This window comes from Artemia sp. Qi Xiang Cuo, chromosome 18, assembly GCF_049724085.1.
Source record: "Artemia sp. Qi Xiang Cuo chromosome 18, ASM4972408v1, whole genome shotgun sequence".
Taxonomy (NCBI): Eukaryota; Metazoa; Arthropoda; class Branchiopoda; order Anostraca; family Artemiidae; genus Artemia; species Artemia sp. Qi Xiang Cuo.
The window spans coordinates 49,183,634-49,204,717 of NC_142811.1; the positions used below are offsets into that span (position 1 = coordinate 49,183,634).

Consider the following 21,084-nt stretch of genomic DNA (forward strand, 5'->3'; position numbering starts at 1 on the left):
AAAAATAAAATAGCCCATAAATCCTAAAACGAAAATCAAATCAAAAAACGAAATAAACTATTAGAACCACATTGTCCAATACCCCTATATAGGAAACTTACCGTCCCTTGGCTTGTAAAACAAGGAAAATATATTGGCTTGAAAATCAAGTAAAGTTGCTGAAACCCCGATAGCCCGCATCGACAGCAGGTTTGCTGTCATTTTTCCATCACCCGCCCCTCAGCTAGCTGGGCACTGGAAAATCACAGAAAGCTATATAATGGCGCATTTTTAAAGGAAATTGATGTATTTAAAAGCTTTCATAATTAGCAAAAATAATTTCAAAAACAAAATCATTTTTTCTTACGAAAAACTGCATTTTTTTATAGCTTTGAACTAGAAAATGTTATGCTTGCCTCATGTATCCAAAGATTTTCGGCTCAACTCCTCAAGTGCTTTATTTTCGTAGAATTTTTTTTTATTTTAGTTCTTAGTTTTACATTAAAAGTTCTTAGCTACTTGATTTTTTTAGGTTCTTCTCTTACTATTTCAAAGAAGAAAAAGCCGTAGGGTTTTTCCTGCTTGTAATCAAGTTTATTTTGAAAATTATATTACATTAAAGAACGGACTGTAATTCATAGTAACTGAAGTGTTATTTACATAAAGGATCAATTTAGTTTATTATAAGTGGGGAGACGTTGTAAGTTTCATCGGATATAACTGAAATTGTATGTAAAGAATGAATAGTAAACCCTATAATAACTGAATACTGCTAGGAGACTAATAGTTTGTAATAAGAAATTACTTTCCTAGAAACCAGCATCATCCATTTATAATTAACAGAGAAAGTTGCCCTGTGTAAGGTTTAAACTAACGAGCTAAGGATTACAAGACTTACACTCTAGCTACTGAGCCACCAAGGTTTGTGTATTATGAAAGATTATACATTTTGAGACAATATCAAAAAAGATTATTACATAGAGAAACGGGATAGTTTAGGGAGATTATGTAAGTTTCGTCGGTATCACGGTAGTACAGATAGCTGAAACCTAGTAAAGAACAAACCACGACATAAAGTTAATAATTTGTTTATGTATTTGTTTATGATATTTTATAATCCAATTTGGGTTGCAGCGGTAGCTAGCAATTATAGTAAAAAACGAACTTTAGCGAATTAATAGCAATTAATTCAATCTTCAATAGAAGGAATTATGGCACAGACTCTAATGGTAGTATAAGTAAGCTATAAGCTAAAAAAAATGTTCCACCGAGATTTGAACTCGTTACATTAAAGAACGAACTGTTGTCCTTAGTAAATGATGAATTTTATAGTGAAGATCAGTGTTGCAGCGGTAGCTAGTTTAAAACCTACATGGTAGTACAACTAAGCTATCAGGTCTAAAAAGGCTCTAACGAGATTTAACCTCAGATCGCACGATTCAGTCCTAAGTACAAGCCATTACACCATGAATCGTTCAAATAGGTAGGAATTCTAACAGTAGATGATATACACATTTGATAGAACTTATCCCTGACGCCCAAGAACTTAGTCTTAGAGCAAGTACGTAGTCTTGCAAAAAGCATCCCATAACATCTTTTAATTTACTCTAGCCGGAACAAATTGAATACTTCTACTCGTTTTTTTTTTCTAAAAAGGCTCTGAATTTTAACAACGATTTCTCCTAAGCTTCAAAGTTTTGGTTTTATTTTTAAAGGGTTTTTCATGGTAATTCATAAAGGATCGATACTGTAAATTGGAATTTTGTAAGTATCATCTGTATCATGGTTTTATTGATAGCTGAATTACAAACTAAAGGAAATCAACCCCGGGCGGCTTTGAACCACCAACCTTTAGATTAATGGCTGATCATGCTAGCCACTTGCACAATGACGTCATTAATTAAAGTTGTAAAATTAACAATATGATCCTCCAGGGTTGCATCAGTAGCTTGCAACCCAGTAAGAGATGATCACGCTCTATAGTAAAAAACAAAATAGCCCATAACTCCTAAAAGCAGTCAGATAAAAAACGATGTAAACTATTAGAGCCACCATGTCCAAAACCCCTATACAGGAAACTTACCACCCCTTGGCTTGAATAACAAAGAAAACATATTGGTTTGAAAATCAATGATTTTAAATATATAAGTTTCATCAAGTTTAATGTTACCCATTAAAAGTTACGAGCCTGAGAAAATTTGCCTTATTTAAAAAAAAGGGGGGAAACACCCTCTAAAAGTCACAGAATCCTAATGAAAATCACACCATCAGATTCAGCGTATCAGAGAATCTTCTTGTCGAGGTTTCAGGCTCCTATCTGCATAAATTTGGAATTTTTGTTAGAAGAAATTATAATAAAGAACGAACTCTAGCCTATATTAACTGAAATATTTAGTATGAAGAGCAGCTTTAGAGATTGGTGAATTATATTATCATAGGCAGTGAAATAGTGCTACCTATGTAAAGAGCGACGTGGGCACAATGTATTATTAATCCGGGTTGCAGCGGTAGCTAGCAACCTAGTAAGAGACGATCGTGTCCCACTGCTAAGAAATACAATAACCCATAACTCCTAAAAATAGTGTCATATCGAAACATGACGTACACTATCACAACCACCTTTTCCGAAACTCTTACATAGAAAACTTACAGCCTCTTGGCCTGAACAACAAAGAAAATATATTGGCTCGAAAAACAAGAAAAGTAGCCTGAATTACAGCATTCTACATCACCAGCATCTTTTTTTTCCGTTTTCTTCTTTCTCAGCAAGTTATGATAAAGAACAAACTATAGCCAATAGTAATTGAAGTAATTAAATAAATGATTTTACACATTATTAGCCTACGTACCATAATGTTTTGTTAAAACATAATGTTGTTTTAACAAAACATAATTAAAACATAATGTTGTTAAAACATTATTGACCATAATGTTTTAGTTGATAAACTTTCCCACGAATTCCAAATCGACCCCTCTCTGGTAAAAATTATCTCATCATTTTTAAGCCAACGATCTCAAGTGGTCAAATACATGAATACTTATTCAGAACCTCTACCGGCCTATAACGGAATACCTCAAGCTAGTATAACTGGACCCATCTTATTTAGCGTTATGGTAAACAATTTGGCACAAGATATCCCCTTACGATGGAAATTTGTGGATGATATGACTCTACTAGAGGTCGCCAGCAAAAATTAAAAAAATAGTCCACTAGAAATCCTTGAAGATGTTGCAACCGATACCTTCAACAGGGGCATCAGTTGCAACAGATGCCCCTCATTTACGTTTATTATTCCAAGTGAACTTATGACACAAAAATTAAAACTTCTAGGGGTAACTATAACTTCCGATCTTAATTGGGAAACCCATATTTCAAATTTAACCGAGCAAGCCAACATTTACTTAACCTTCATTAAGCAATTGACAAAATATCAATGCCCTGCTTCTCATATTTTGAAACTTTACATATCTTTCGTTCGCCCAACCCTCGAATATGGTTGCCCTCTATGGCACTTCTCAATAAACAAAAATCAAACCCTAAGGTTGGAATCCGTTCAGAAAAGGGGTTTAAAAATAATCGCACGAGAACGGAAGTTGCCTTACTCCTACTTCTTACAAAAGTTTAAAATCAAAACCCTGGAGAATTGACGACATGATCTATGTCTCCATTTTGGTGGTAATGCGAGAACCAACATCCGAACTGAAGACTTTTTCCCACAATCCCATAATCCTGAACGGAAGCCTTCCCAAGAGAGGCAAAAAATCCCATCCCCATTCTAAAACCTGTAAAAGCCGAAACAAAAATACAGTTATACAGCTTTATACCAATCTTCCGTAAAATCCTCAACCCTTCCAATACCTTTTAATGAATCCTTTTTTTAACTCTTTTGACACTCTTGTTTTTTTTTTTGTTTTTTTTTATGCCGTTTTATGACTAAATTTTTATATTTAATGTAAGACCTGTTTGATATGACATTTTTCTGGTCACTTTAATATTTTTTTTAATTGTTTAATTTCCATTTGTCTATATTTTGTCGGTTTATATTTCTTAATGTTTTGTTGCCCCCTGAACCTAATTTCATTGAAGTGCTTGTGATGGTTGTTGTTTACTTTATTTTTTTGACACGAACTTATATTCGGCGATATATCGCTTGTGAAAAGTTTTTAAAATAAAGCATTATTCTATTCTATACAAGATAATGCAAAAACATCTTTTTAAAATTTATTTCTTCTGGTTAATCGTTGTAGTAGTATCAAGTTTGCAGATGATACTGCAATCATTTTATATAAAGAATAGATATAGTTAACTATAAATTGGGATAATATAAGTTTCATCGGCTTCATGCCAATAGGGATTATTGGAACATAGTAAAGAGTAACTAGGATGATTAACAGACTTAGATAGATGTCTGATTTTTTCGTGTTTGTCTCGAACTATTCCTAATAAGAAAACGCCGTAGGTGTTTTCCTGTATGTTATATTCTTTGAGTAAATGTTTCTTGTCAAGTCTTGTTGAAGATAATTGTCTCTTACTGCTGATCCGGGCTGCAGCAGTAGCTAGCAACCTAGTAAGAGACAATCACGTCCCATAGTAATAAATATTATAGCCCATAACTCCTAAAAATAGTCAGATTGAAACACAAAGTACACTATTAGAATCGGCCTGTCCAAAACCCTTGGCTTCGCTCCTTGGCTTGAATAACGAGAAAATGCATTGGCTTGAAAAACAAGAAAAATGGCTGCAAGCATGATATTTTGCATCGACAGCATCTTTTATTTCTGTTATTTTTCCTCCGCAGCTAGCAGGGCACTGGAAAATCATATAGAGCTGTTTAATGGCTCGTTTTACAGGAGCCGAAACTCTAAAAAACGGAATTTTGATATCAATAGATACATTAAAAAAATAAGATTTTTATGATCATCTTTAATATATAAGTTTCAACAAGTTTAGTCTTAGCCATCAAAAGTTATGAGCCTGAGAAAATTTGCCTTACTTTTTAAAAAAGGGAGAAAACACAAAAATGTGGTTCGTTCTCAGTTCAGGGTCACTAAAGTTATTATGTAAACAGCAAAAATATTTATGGTATCCGACCAATTGTTTGAATCTTTCAATTCAAACTAAAAAATGCATTAAAATTAGTTTTATTTTTTGTTAGGGTCTAACTACGCGACTCGAGATTTAATGTGTATTTCCATACAAAAAAATTCAATTTTTTTATTTTACTTTTCGATTCATAATCGCTTAAGATAAATGTAAACTGCAAAAATATTTATACCTGAGCAATAATTTTAATCTTTTAATTCGAACTAGAAAAATACTTGAAAATTTTTAAACTATTACAGTAAAGAACGAACTTCAGCCAATATTATAATAAAGAACGACTTCTAGCCCATGATAACTGAAATAAACTATTGTTTCAAGATAACTTGAAGCAAATACCTTTAAAAAGTTGATTCTCTAAGGTATGTTATACAAGGGACCATTAATCATAAATAGGGATTATGTAAGTTTCATCGGTATCATTGCTGTAGAGATGGCTGAAACCACTGTATATATAATTAGGCAGTAAGTTTACCGCAGATGATTTCTGGCTCTACATTCTCGGTGCGAACAAAAAGCTCCTTCCACTTATTCATGCATTAGCGGGTTAGTGTGTATGCGTCAATCAATCAGAAATGGTTCGAAATTGTATTATTCGTAATTGCGAAAGCAGAAAAAACCTTGGTGAGCCGGCCAAGTGGTTTGCAACTGTCCCATCTAACAGGTATGACTTAATTTATATACAAATTATGACTTAATCTATGATTTATGTACAGTGGACTTAGCGTTATATATATATATATATATATATATATATATATATATATATATATATATATATATATATATACAGCTCCTCTCATTTGATCTGCCATCAGCGGTCCATTTACCCTGGAACACGTATTTTGGCAGAAACTTTCTCAAAATGCCTTTGAAACCAACTTGAGACTTCGAAACCTACTTTTAATTCCTAAAAACATCTAATAATAACATTGCACTACTAATTACTGATTTTCATATATGTATTGGAATAAATTAATTTAAAATTAGTTTCTTCAAAATTTAGTGTTCCAATGTTGAAGCCAAGTTTTGTGTTCAAGGGAAATCTGACTTGTCTACCCGTGAAAAGATCTAATGTCACTTATGTTTCTACATTCTCTGGAGCACTTGCACCTTGGTCAAGGGTTTTTATAATGGGTGAGACAGGGAAAGATCATACTGCTAATTATACGAGGGTTGTTTTTTAAGTAAGTACCGTTTTGGAATTAAAAAAAGACATGCAAAGATTTCGCAATAATTTTATTTTTACATGAAAGCCTGTACCTTAATCTACTTTTATACATAATTTTCGTGAATATTGAGGCACTTTTCATAACGTGGCACCAGTTTTTGAATACCCTCCTCATAGAATTCTCCCGCCTGACTTGTTAACCACTGTATCACAACTGTTTTGACTTCGTTATCGTCTTGAAGACGCTGACCACCCAGGTCTTTCTTCAAGTTTAGGAACAAATGGTAGTCGCTGGGTGCCAGATCAGGGCTGTATGGAGGATGATCTAGAATTTCCCATTTAAAAGATTTGATGAGATCTTTGGTCCGATTAGCCACATGTGGACGGGTTTTGTCATGCAGCAAAAAGATGCGCTTACTCAACTTGCCACGTCTTTTGTTCTGGATTGCACGACGCAGATTGTTCAATGTCTCACAATAAGACGCTGCATTGATTGTCTTATTACGAGGCAGAAACTCCACTAGCAATACTCCTTTTTTGTCCCAAAAAACTGTGCACAAGATTTTACGGGCAGAAATTGTTTGCTCAAATTTCACTTTTTTGGGTGATGATGAATGTCGCCATTCCATGGATTGTTGTTTTGATTCTGGTGTGACGTAGGCCACCCATGTTTCGTCACCAGTAACAATTTGGTCTAAAAAATTTTCACCTTCATTGTGGTACTGCTCAAGGAAAGTTAATGCACTGCCTAAACGTTGGGTTTTGTGCAAATCCGTCAACATTTTTGGAACCCAACGTGAACACAATTTCCGGTAATTCAAGTTCTCAGTCACAATGCGATACAAAACACTACGAGAATATTGAGGAAACCAGTCGCACATTGATGAAATTGTAAAGCGTCTGTTTTCTCTCACTTTTTCTTCCGCTTTCTGCACCAAATCTTCATTAAAGACCGAAGGACGCCCACTCCGTTCTTCATCATGCACATTTGTGCGGCCATCTTTAAATGCTCTTACCCATTTCCTTACAATTCCATCACTTATAATGTTTTGTCCGTAAACTTCACAGATCTTACGATGAATATCGATCGATTTTACGCCTTTAGCACTAAGAAATCGTATAACCGCCCGTACTTCACAATCGGCGGGATTCACGATTGTCGGAGGCATCTTAAACACTCAGTAAACAACGTATACAATTAAGAATCAGACTGTAATGGCGTCAGTGCGTAGACAAGAGATGTAGGTAACCAGCGCGCATGCGCAGAACGACGACCTTAGCGCTGTGGCGGCGGAATCGCAAAACGGTACTTACTTAAAAAACATCCCTCGTATATACAGTGGCTGAAACCTAGTAAAGAACAAACCAGGGCACATATTTAACTTAGTTAGCTACCTGATTCTCTAAAGTTCGTCTCTTACTATTCCAAATCATGATTTTTATATCCAGGTTGCAGCGGTAGCAAGCAACCAGGTATAAGACAGTTACGCCCCATAGTAAAAATAATTTATTAGAAGGATTTTAATGAAAAAAAAAAACTGAACATTTTAAAATTAGTTTCACTTATTACGTCATATAAGATGTAATAAGCGAGTGCAATATCTATACACAATTATCTTTCGACAAGATAATTTTATTTTGTTTTAGTTCTCAGTTCAAGATCGCTAAGATTATTATGTAAACTGCAAAAATATTTATGACGTCAGAGCAATAATTTTTTAATTGAAATTAGAAGTATACCTAAAAAAATTTAAAATAATTTTGTTTTTTGCTATTACACAAGGAACGAACTGTATCCCATAGTAACTGAAATAATAAAAAGAATCATTATATACATGATTATTTTAGTTCCGGGTTGCAGTAGTAGCTAGCAATCTAGCAAGAGACGATCACGTCCAATGTTAAGAAATATAAAAACCCATAACTCCTAAAAAAAAGAGTCAGATCAAAACAAAAAGTACACCATTAGAACCGCCTTGTCCGAAACTCTTTTATAAGAAACTTTCTGCCCTTGGCTTGAACAGCAAGAGAAATATATTGGCTTGAAAATCAAGAAAAGTGGCAGCTACTACAGCATTCTGCCTAAAAGGCATATTTTTTTTTTTTTGCTTTCTTTTCCACAGAGAGCTTGGCACTGGAACATCGTAGAGATTTGTTCAATGGCTCATTTCAAAGGAAATTAATTGGGTTAAAAATATTTTGTAAAAAAATAAATTATTTCTAAAAGAGAATAAATTTTTCCACAAAAAACTGCATTTTTGATGTCTTTTCCTACTGCAGTATTTTCAAAGATATTTGATTTTTTTCCATTAAAAGACGATCATCGGAATAACATTTCATTATAAATGGTGAATATGTAAGTTTCAACGGATATCCGGGTTGCAGCGGTAGCTAGCAACCTAGCAAGAGACGATCACGTCCAATGTTAAGAAATAAAAAAACCTATAACTCCTAAAAAAAAGAGCAAGATCAAAACAAAAGGTACACCATTAGAGCCGTCTTGTCCGAAACCCCTGTATAGGAAACTTTCTGTCCCTTGGCTTGAACAGCAAGGGAAAAATATTGGCTTGAAAATCAATAAAAGTGGCAGCTACTACAGCATTCTGCCTAAACGGCACATTTTTTTTTTCCTTTCTTTTCCACAAAGAGCTTGGCACTGGAACATCGTAGAGAGTTGTTCAATAGCTCATTTTAAAGGAAACTAATTGGGTTAAAAACTTTTGTTACTAAAACAAACTATTTTTCAAAAAAGAATAAATTTTTCCACTAAAAACTTCATTTTTGATATCTTTTCATACTGCAGTCTTATCAAAGATATTTGATTTTTGAAGCATTATGATCTTGCCTATAATAGATTATAAACTCAACTTAATTACAGTTAATGATATATTAATGATATGGTTTTATTAATAGCTGAATTAGAAATTATAAGAAAACGACCCCGGCTGGATTTGAACCACCAGCCTTTAGGTTAACGGCCGATCGTCCTAGCAACTTGGACTATGACGTCATTAATTAAAGTTGTAAAATTAACAATATAATAAATAAATCAAACAGTTCGTGGTATTTTTATATTAAAGGACGATCATCAGAAGAGCAAACCATTATATACATTAGACTTAGTTAGCTACCTGAGTTCTTACATAAAGGATCGATATAGTTGATCATAAATAGTGTTAGTCAAGTACTTATTAATAGAAGTTTTGTTAGACTTTAATTTGACAAATGTGAAAAATTATCTGTACCAGGAATTGAACCTACGACCTTCGTAGTAGAATTCCAACACGCTATCTACTGCGCCATGCAGGCTTTCAGAGAGACAATTTTGAAATGGTTTATGTTATACTATATCAAACAATTTGTGGTGACGAACTGTAAGCAAGAGAAGACCCGGCTCAATAGTAACTGAAACTCTAAAAAACACATTTGAAGGACACATTTTTAAATAGTTTATCATCATATCATGGTCAAGATTGATCAATGACGTCATAATCTTGGGTATTTAATCATCATAATAAAAAGTTGTGTAATGTAGTAAAACAGTTCGTGGTCACGAACTGTATAGTAAGAGCGACTCGTCTCAATAGTAACCGAAACTTTGAAAAACGGAATTTTGATACCAATTGATACATCAAAAGAATGGGATTTTTACGCTGATTTTTACATATAGGGTCAATACTAAAAATGGGAGTTTTGTAAGTAATCAAATAGTTCGTGGTAAAGAACTGTTCAGTAAGAGCGACTCGTCTAAATAGTAACCGAAACTCTAAAAAACTAAATTTTAATATCAATAGATACATCTGGCACAAGCCCTTTTTAGAATTTTGAGGGGGGTGTAGAATAAATGCCTTGGATCACTTATATATGCTTTAGATAATTTATGAATACTTTAGATGATTTATTATTTTTTACATCACTTATAAGCGCATTGATGGTTTGACCAGTTAGACTTTCTTCTTTATAAAAGACAAGGTCGCAACTTGTCTGCCCTTTTAGCTTCAGAACACAGATACAAAACACGACTGGGACATTATTCTGGATGTATATCCTTCCTATTCTAAGCATTCTCCTTCCTCATTTCAGTCTGCTGCATTTGACTTTTCTCTAATAGTGTACGTAATAATACTTATAATGTTCAATTGGATCAACATTGAACTGATTTCGTGCGCTGCTTGTACTTGGCAGTACATCAAGTTGAGGCTCCGATCTTGGCAGTGGATCCAGTTGAGGCTCGTTTAAGGAAATGCAGGATTCTAAAAAAATCATAGTTGTTGTCATAGAAACTTTTAAATGTGTTTTAATCCTTTAGGAGATGCATACCATACCTAGTCCCCATTAACAAGAGTGGAAAACTTTCCGTCCAGTATCGGCAAAATTTGTCGTGTACCTTGCCCAGGCTTGACAAACGCAGGCAGGCACGGCGTTCAAGTGGTGAAGGTGGTTCCTTATGCATCTGAGTAAATCAAGTACAAGTCTACCGTTATAGGTTCTAAAATTATCTAAGTTCTTTAAGACAACTGGGTCCAAGCGTGCTTTCCATTCTTCACCCATTACCTTTGAAGCCCAGCCTTCTAATGCATCAACGATAGATGAATCCCTCGTGTCTCTGTGAAGTCTATCGGAGCCTCTATGCGCTTTGAGTCAAATCTCGCACAAGCCCTTTTTAGAATTTTGAGGGGGATGTTTAAAAAATGCCTTGGATCACTTATAAATACTTTAGATTATTTATCATTTTTTACATCACTTACAAGCGCATTGATGGTTTGACCAGTTAGACTTTCTTCTTTATAAAAGACAGTGTCACAATTTATCTGCCCTTTTAGCTTCAGAACACAGATAAAAAACAACAATGGGGCATTATTCTTGATACACATACTTCCTCTTCTATGCATTCCTCTTCCTCTTCTTAGCCCTCTGCTTTTCAACTTTCTCCACAAAGCATACGTAATCAACATAGGGAAGCATAGGCAATCTGACGGAGAATCAACATTGAACTGATTTTGTAAACTGCTTATACTTGGCGGTCTATCCAGTTGAATGTAAAGAAAGTGGAGAAAGCATTAAAATATGAACTAGGGAGGTGTGAAGTGGAGGCCATGGATAAAATTGCCGAGGATCTGGAAGATGCAGCTAGACGGCATAATAGTAAAATATTGTACTGGCATGTTAATAAATTGAGAGGGAGTAGTCAATCTGGACTTGACACAGTTAAAGATAGAAATGGGGCCGCAATTAGCGATACCTTAATTACCTTAATTCACACTTCGGAGCAAATTAAGGTCCATACTGGATCTGTTGTGCTCCGGAAAAAACTAAAGATAAGGAAAGAACTAAAGAGAGATGGGCCGAACATTTTGATAATTTGCTTAACTGAGATAGAGTTGTAGGGAGAGACATAGAGGAAAATGAAAAAGTTTGTCATACATTGGATGTGAAGGAAGTTTTGTTTTGTGAGGAGGAATTAGCAACAGTACTAAAAGGAATAAAAAATAATAAGGCTCCAAGTGCATATAGGGTGGTAAATGAGTTTCTTAAATATGATGGCTCTGAGGTTAGAAATAAGTTACTGAAGATTATGAATATGATTTTTGAAAAAGGGGAAGTACCTAACGATATTACGAAAACCTTAATTAAGCCACTTTATAAGAAAGGTGACAAAAGTGAGTGTGGTAATTATCAAGGCATTAGTCTGGTCTCTGTAGGTGGTAAATTACTTAGTAATGTGATAATTTTTAGACTGAGAGATACCGTAGACAAAGTTTTAAGAGAAGAACAGTGCGGTTATAGAAAAGGTAAAGGATGTGTCGACCAAATTTTCACTCTTAGGCTAATAATTGAGAAGTGCCTGAGTTATCAAACACCTTTGGTCCTCAGTTTTATAGATTATGAGCAAGCGTTCGATTTTGTTGATAGAAGCGCTTTAGTAAAGGTTTTATCCTTGTATGGTATACCAGACAAATACAGTAAAGTGATTAGTGCTTTGTACGAGAATGACACTGCTGCGGTTAAGGTAGGAAATGAGGTTAGCAGCTGGTCTTGTATTAAATCAGGAGTTAAGCAGGGTTGTGTTCTATCCCCCTTTACATGGATTATATTGGTGGAATTTGTCTTAAGGAGCACGGGAAAGGCGATGGGAGACCACAGAATTCAATGGGGAGGAAAAAGCACCTGGACTTAGATTATACTGATAATTCAAGCATCCTAGATGAAAGTGTGAGCAAAATGAATGAAGTTTTAGAGGTTTTGCAAGTTCAAGGTGCTAGAATTGGTTTGAAAATTAATGTTAGGAAGACTAAGTCACCAAGGCTAGGAATAAGTGAAGATGAAAAGATGACCTTGGGTAATGAAAAGATTGATCAGGTGGGAAGCTTCACTTACCTTGGTAGCATTATTGGTAAAGATGGTGGGAGCATTGAAGATGTTAAAAGTAGAATAGCCAAGGCTCAGGGTGTTTTTTCCACAGTTGAACAAGGTTTGGAAGAATAGAAATATAAGTCTGCAAATCAAGATTAGAATATTAGAAGCTACAGTGATGACAGTGGTCAAATATGGCTCTGAAGCATGGACGCTACGAAAAGCAGAGGAAGATTTGCTAGATGTTTTCCAGAGAAATTTGCTTTAGGATTGTTCTGGGTACCCGGCTGACAGACTGTATTTCAAACAACAGGCTATACGAAAAATGTGGGCTCTCTAGTGATATAATGAAAGAAAGGTTGAGGTGGCTAGGGCACGTTGTGCGGATGAAGGATGACAGATTGCCGAAAATTGTTCTTATCGGCCAACCGTCTAGGGCTAAACGGAAAGCAGGTCGTCCCCGTCTCGGGTGGGAGGACGTCATAAAGAAAGATTTAAAGGAAATGGGAACTTCGTAGGCGGCTGTAAAAAGGGAGGCTTTGAATAGATTGGGGTGAGGAGGAGCGTGCGTAGCTGTGTTGGCGTCAGGCGGCTTGGTCCTGCGGTGAGTTGTTAGTAGTAGTAGTATCCAGTTGAGGCTCCGATCTTGGCAGCGGATCAAGTTGAGGCGACTCATATTCTTCAACCTCGCGGTCTTCGTATTCCTCTTCATCGGCCTCGTTGTCAACGTCTGCTTTTTCTAGGATGAAATCCCCAAAACGGTCTTCCTTTCGTCGTTTTTTCTTCCGACGGCGCTTGTCATCATCCTCATCTTCATCCCCTTCGAAATCTTCCTCGACATCTTTAAATGATGTTGACTTTCTTTTCTTTCCAATAGATTTCCTTGCTCCTTCCTTTTCTTCTTCATCGAGTTCAGATCCAGCCCCAGAATGGTCTTCCTCTAGCTCATTGCCAGATCTCTGAGTTTCTTCAGTTTCTGAAAAAGTGCTATCCTCTGAATCAGACATTGTTTTATATTTTAAGAACTGGTTCTTCAAAATCTATTTTTCCGAATGAAACATTGTCTTTAAAATCCTTGTCTTTTATAGAATGCACGACATCATTGCATTTCGATGATGTTATTGTAAATATGACGTTTACGGGGGTATTTTTAATGTGACGTCATTTGTAGCTGTAATATGTATGTGGCCTTAGTACATTGCCCAAGCGTAATGCAATTGTTTTCAAAATGTATATAAATGAGACGTCACTTGCTTTAAAAAAAAAAAAAAAAAAAAAAAAAAAAAAATAAAAATAAACACGCATCCGTGATCATTCTTCTGGCAAAAAATACAAAATTCCACATTTTTGCAGATAAGAGCTTGAAACCTCTACAGTAAGATTCACTGATACGCTGAGGTGTGAGGATGGTGCAGGTTTTCAAGAAAATATGAAGCTGTGTGCGAGAGTAAAAAATGCTTACCTAAATAAATAAAAACTCAATTGGTCGTTTAAAGTGAGTAGGTACAAGTATCAACGGTATATATTACTATTTTTACATGCGAACAATAAGTATATATTCTATTTCTCGAAAACGGCTCCATATTTTTTCGGGAAAATCTGCATCCTTAGAGATTCTCGCATAAAAAAGCGATCTAGATAGGCCAGAAGTCTGGGAAAATTCGTTAAAAACCTTAATTTTAGAAAACAAATATGTGACAATCAAATATATTTGAATAAACCGCATTATGAAAAGACATTAAATTGCCTAAAGAACAAAAAACTGGTAATTGCAAAAATATTTGCATATATTTTAACAAGGGATTAGAGCAATTTAAAAACCTTAAAAAAGAAAACCAAAAGTTTGAAGCTTAGTAGAAATCGTTGCAAGAAATCGGACTTGCTGTACTAGTCAAATATCTTTGAGTAGGCGCAGTATGAAAAGACATTGAATTGCGGATAGAGCAAGAAACGAGTAATTCCAAAAATATTTCTATATATTTTTAACAAGGATATTTGTATATATAATTGTATATATTTTGGACATTTTTCAAAAATATTTGTATATATTTTGACAAGGGATTACAACAGTTCAAAAACCTTGCAAAATAAAACCAAAAGTTTGAAGCTTAGTAGAAATCGTTCTTAGAAATCGGACATGCTGCAATAATCAAATATTACACCCCCATTATTACTATAAGTTTTGCACAAACACATAAACAAATTTGTGGGACTAATTTTTTTTCAAGCCGTTTTATGTTTTTGACTCGTTTGTTCAGATGACTTCATTATTTTTCATGAAATTTTATGATTTTTTTTATTACTTACGTCCATGTTCCTTGCTAGTTTTGGCTTCTATAAGACAGAAATAAATTGAAAGTAGGTAATCTACTTACCACCTAATATATCTAGAACTAAACCAGGATTTCTGATGGAGTGGAAAAACATCATATCACCTAGAGAGCCATCTGTCAAGGCTGGACAAAAAACAGGGATTTCATTTTTGTAGCACCAATAATAAACAGAATTTTCATCGTTGATTTCACGACCTAATCTCTCGATCACCTTAGACGGGGTCCATAGTAACTTCTGAAAAAAATATTTTTTTTCCTTGTTTAAAGCAAAATTGAAATTAGAGCCTAGAAAATTGAACCTAGAGAGCCATCTCTCAAGGCTGAACAAAAAACAGGGATTTCATTTTTGCAGCACCAACAATAAACAGAATTTTCATCGTTGATTTCACGACCTAATCTCTCGATCACCTTAGACGGGGTCCATAGTAACTTCTGAAATTTTTTTTTGTTTTTCCTTGTTTAAAGCAAAATTCTATTCACCATATTAAGAAATTATATAATAAAACTAAAATAATAGAACTAATCGAACGGTAGCTAAGTATATAAGATTCAAGGCTATTTACCCTATAATTAACTGTCATTTCATAAGCTTTTACTTTTGTCATATCATAAACTGTCATTATCATTCATGTCATGTAGCCTAATCTTTAGCATAATCACAAGACAACTGGTACATAAGATTTTAGTCTGTTCATCTAACATTTGATCCAAGATTGGAGTAACTCAATTTTAAAACCCCCCAGTTTCAAAGTTGTCATTTAAATTAGTTTGTATTAATCAAATTAAACTAATTTATTTATTTAATAGTTAGTTTTAATTAAATAATTAATCTAATTAAACAAATTAGTTAAATTAACACACCATTTAAAAGCTGCCATTTGGATTGAGCATACTTTAGGACATGGGAGCAAACAAATATGAAGGAGCATCAAACTTACAAAAAAAAAAAAACAAAAAAAAAACTACCAGCTATCATTTGATCTAAGACTGGGGCTATTAATTTTTAAAATCGTATCAGTTGTCATTGTGGGACTAAATATTTTGGGACCTAAGAGAGATGGCCTAGGAAGAAGTATCAAACCCTGAAGCTACAGAAAAATACCAGGTTATTTTGTTGATTTGTCATTTAATACAAGATTAGAGTTACCAAATTTTAGAAATAACAATCTTTATCATTTGAGTTGAGCATAATTTGAAACATCGGAGGATTTGCCTAGGAATGAATATCAAACCCAGAAGTTAAAATAAACCTACCCAGTTAGTTCCTTCTTCTATCATTTGGTCAAGAATTGGTACTTCTCAATTTTGAAATTTGAATTGGTTGTCAATTGGGAATAAGGAAAACTACTAAATCCATCATACCCAATAAGCTAGTTTATAAACCGATTGTAGATTACCCAATTTTAAAAGTATACAACAGCTTTTTTTTCGTTTTTTTTCTTCTTGAAGAGAGTGATCGATGGCTGTTTTTGAGATTTTATTTAGAGTTATTTAATTAAGTTTACAGATTTTGATTGTTGTAGCCGTTCGTCTTCAGAAACTCGCTGCTTCTTGGATGGCTACTTGTTAACTTTTTAAATAGTTAAAAGTTAATTATTTTGACTGTTTTTTAAATATTGTTTAAAGTATTTTATAATATCATGTATAGTAATTAAAATATACTATTTGTTCTAATTGTTTAATATATAGTATTTTTTGTTTTGCTTTGTTCTATGAAGTTCAGTTTAATTTAGCTCAATTCAATTGTCATTTGCAACAAGCATATTTTGGAATATAGGGGGAGGAGGAATAAAACCAAATGCAAAGGAGGAAGGCTTAGGAAGGAGGAATGAAACCCAAAGTAAAAAAAAAAAAACAGAGCTAGTTAGTTTGTTCATCTATAATTGACCTAAGATTGGATAGTTACCGAGTTTAAAAATTTAAAGCCGATTTCATTTTGGGACAATCAAATTTTGGAACATACGAGGAAATGGCATAGGAAGGAGGAGTAAACCCCAGAGTTAAGAAAACATACCTGGTTAGTTTGTTCACCTAAAAACCCTCTGGAGCTAGTCAACTTGAGGTTTTACAACAGTTTTCATTTGGAGGCATTCATATTTTGAGACACAGAAGAAAGCGCTTAGGAAGGAGGAATAAACCTTAAAATTAGAAAAAAACATACCTGGTTAGTTTGTTCTTCTACCATTTGATCTAAGATAGGAGTTACCCAATTTTCAAATTTACAATAGTTATCATTTGGGACAAGCATATTTCCAATTCTATTGATTCCTTGTCCGCGCAGTGATCTTCCATCTAACTGAAAATCTCCAAGGAAAGTGGGTGCTAAACACTTGATTAAATCCTCTTCAACGCCCCCGGCAGCTGTTACTATACAATCTATCTAAAATAACAAGCTCAATTTAAATACAAAAATAATATTGTAGATAAGAACATTGTAGTTTGAATATACTAACCTTACATACAAAAATTAACGAAAACCGAGCAGCCTCTCATTCTTGTTGCATAAAAAATAAATTCCTAATCAATAAAATCCAATTGGAAACAAATAGAAGTTCAATCTAAAAACTTCAAAATTTTTTCCAGGAAAATTAAAGACCTTATTTAAAACTTAAACGAACAAAATTCATGGTCAATGAAGAAACTATATTAAATACGCACGATCAGTCTCCCGTGCAACATTTTTGATAGAAACGGAAACTCCTCTCTTTAATAACTGCACGTCCTAACGAAAAAACGAATCTCTTCTCATAAATATGGTCAGTTTTCCATGCAACATCTTTGATAGAAACGGAAATTCTTCTCTTTAATAACTGCACGTCTTAACGAAAAAACGAATCTCTTCTCATAAATACTGTCAGTTTTCCATGCAACGTCCTTTTGATAGAAACGGAAACTCTTCTCTTTAATAACAGCACGTCCTAACGAAAAAACGAATCTCTTCTCATAAATACGGTCAGTTTTCCATGCAACGTCCTTTTGATAGAAACGGAAACTCTTCTCTTTAATAACAGCACGTCCTAACGAAAAAACGAATCTCTTCTCATAAATACGGTCAGTTTTCCATTCAACGTCCTTTTTATAGAAACGGAAACTCTTCTCTTTAATAACAGCACGTCCTAACGAAAAAACGAATCTCTTCTCATAAAAACGGTCAGTTTTCCATGCAACTTCCTTTTGATAGAAACGGAAACTCATCTCTTTAATAACTGCACGTCTTAACGAAAAAACGAATCTCTTCTCATAAATATGGTCAGTTTTCCATGCAACATCTTTGATAGAAACGGAAATTCTTCTCTTTAATAACTGCACGTCTTAACGAAAAAACGAATCTCTTCTCATAAATACGGTCAGTTTTCCATGCAACTTACTTTTGATAGAAACGGAAACTCTTCTCTTTAATAACAGCACGTCCTAACTAAAAAACGAATCTCTTCTCATAAATAAGGTCAGTTTTCCATGCAACTTCCTTTTGATAGAAACGGAAACTCCTCTCTTTAATAACAGCACGTCCTAACGAAAAAACGAATCTCTTCTCATAAAAACGGTCAGTTTTCCATGCAACGTCTTTTGATAGAAACGGAAACTCCTCTCTTTAATAACTGCACGTCTTAACTAAAAAACGAATCTCTTCTCATAAATACGGTCAGTTTTCCATGCAACGTCTTTTGATAGAAACGGAAACTCCTCTCTTTAATAACTGCACGTCTTAACGAAAAAACGAATCTCTTCTCATAAATACGGTCAGTTTTCCATGCAACGTCTTTTGATATAAACGGAAACTCCTCTCTTTAATAACTGCACTTATTAACGAAAAAACGAATCTCTTCTCATAAATACTTTCAGTTTTCCATGCAACGTCTTTTGATAGAAACGGAAACTCCTCTCTTTAATAACTGCACGTCTTAACGAAAAAACGAATCTGTTCTCATAAATACGGTCAGTTTTCCATGCAACGTCTTGTGATAGAAACGGAAACTCCTCTCTTTAATAACTGCACGTCTTCACGAAAAAACGAATCTCTTCTCATAAATACGGTCAGTTTTCCATGCAACGTCTTTTGATATAAAAGGAAACTCCTCTCTTTAATAACTGCACGTCTTAACGAAAAAACGAATCTCTTCTCATAAATACGGTCAGTTTTCCATGCAACGTCTTTTGATAAAAACGGAAACTCCTCTCTTTAATAACTGCACGTCTTAACGAAAAAACGAATCTCTTCTCATAAATACGGTCAGTTGTCCATGCAACGTCTTTTGATATAAACGGAAACTCCTCTCTTTAAAAACTGCACGTCTTAACGAAAAAACGAATCTCTTCTCATAAATACGGTCAGTTTTCCATGCAACGTCTTTTGATAGAAACGGAAACTCCTCTCTTTAATAACTGCACTTCTTAAAGAAAAAACGAATCTCTTCTCATAAATACGGTCAGTTTTCCATGCAACGTATTTTGATAAAAACGGAAACTCCTCTCTTTAATAACTGCACGTCTTAACTAAAAAACGAATCTCTTCTCATAATTAAGGTCAGTTTTCCATGCAACGTCTTTTGATAGAAACGGAAACTCATCTCTTTAATAACTGCACTTCTTAACGAAAAAACGAATCTGTTCTCATAAATACGGTCAGTTTTCCATGCAACGTCTTTTGATAGAAACGGAAACTCCTCTCTTTAATAACTGCACGTCTTAACGAAAAAACGAATCTCTTCTCATAACTACGGTCAGTTTTCCATGAAACGTCTTTTGATAGAAACGGAAACTCCTCTCTTTAATAACTGCACGTCTTAACGAAAAAACGAATCTCTTCTCATACATACGGTCAGTTTTCCATGCAACGTCTTTTGATAAAAACGGAAACTCCTCTCTTTAATAACTGCTCGTCTTAACGAAAAAACGAATCTCTTCTCATAAATACGGTCAGTTTTCCATGCAACGTCTTTTGATAGAAACGGAAACTCCTCTCTTTAATAACTGCACGTCTTAACGAAAAAACGAATCTCTTCTCATAAATACGGTCATTTTTCCATGCAACGTCTTTTGATATAAACGGAAACTCCTCTCTTTAATAACTGCACGTATTAACTAAAAAACTAATCTCTTCTCATAAATACGGTCAGTTTTCCATGCAACGTCTTTTGATAGAAACGGAAACTCCTCTCTTTAATAACTGCACGTCTTAACGAAAAAACGAATCTCTTCTCATAAATATGGTCAGTTTTCCATGCAACATCTTTGATAGAAACGGAAATTCTTCTCTTTAATAACTGCACGTCTTAACGAAAAAACGAATCTCTTCTCATAAATATGGTCAGTTTTCCATGCAACGTCTTTTGATAGAAACGGAAACTCCTCTCTTTAATAACTGCACGTCTTAACGAAAAAACGAATCTCTTCTCATACATACGGTCAGTTTTCCATGCAACGTCTTTTGATATAAACGGAAACTCCTCTCTTTAATAACTGCACGTCTTAACGAAAAAACGAATCTCTTCTCATAAATACTGTCAGTTTTCCATGCAACGTATTTTTATATAATCGGAAACTCCTCTCTTTAATAACTGCACGTCTTAACGAAAAAACGAATCTCTTCTCATAAATACGGTCAGTTTTCCATGCAACGTCTTTTGATACAAACGGAAACTCCTCTCTTTAATCACTGCACGTCTTAACGAAAAAACGAATCTCTTCTCATAAATACGGTCAGTTTTCCATGCAACGTCTTTTGATAGAAACGGAAACTCCTCTCTTTAATAACTGCACGTCTTAACGAAAAAACGAATCTCTTCTCATAAATACTGTCAGTTTTCCATGCAAAGTCTTTTTATAAAAACGGAAACTCCTCTCTTTAATAACTGCACGTATTAACGAAAAAACGAATCTCTTCTCATAAATACGGTCAGTTTTCCATGCAACGTCTTTTGATAGAAACGGAAACTCCTCTCTTTAATAACTGCACGTCTTAACGAAAAAACGAATCTGTTCTCATAAATACGGTCAGTTTTCCATGCAACGTCTTTTGATAGAAACGGAAACTCCTCTCTTTAATAACTGCACGTCTTAACGAAAAAACTAATCTCTTCTCATAAATACGGTCAGTTTTCCATGCAACGTCTTTTGATAGAAACGGAAACTCCTCTATTTAATAA

General features: G+C 34.4%; 1 protein-coding gene across 3 annotated transcripts in view; it reads right to left on the reverse strand.

The window, feature by feature from the left end:
- The window catches only part of Dhps (Deoxyhypusine synthase), a 137,339-nt gene that overhangs the window by 26,720 nt on the left and 89,535 nt on the right, over positions 1–21,084 (reverse strand). For all 3 annotated transcript variants that reach the window (XM_089104511.1, XM_089104512.1, XM_089104510.1), the window contains exons 5-6: positions 17,100–17,318; positions 14,981–15,173 (exon numbers count right to left, since the gene is read on the reverse strand). In XM_089104511.1, coding sequence (XP_088960637.1) covers positions 14,981–15,173; positions 17,100–17,318 — 412 coding nt within the window. The remainder of the gene's footprint in view (positions 1–14,980; positions 15,174–17,099; positions 17,319–21,084) is intronic.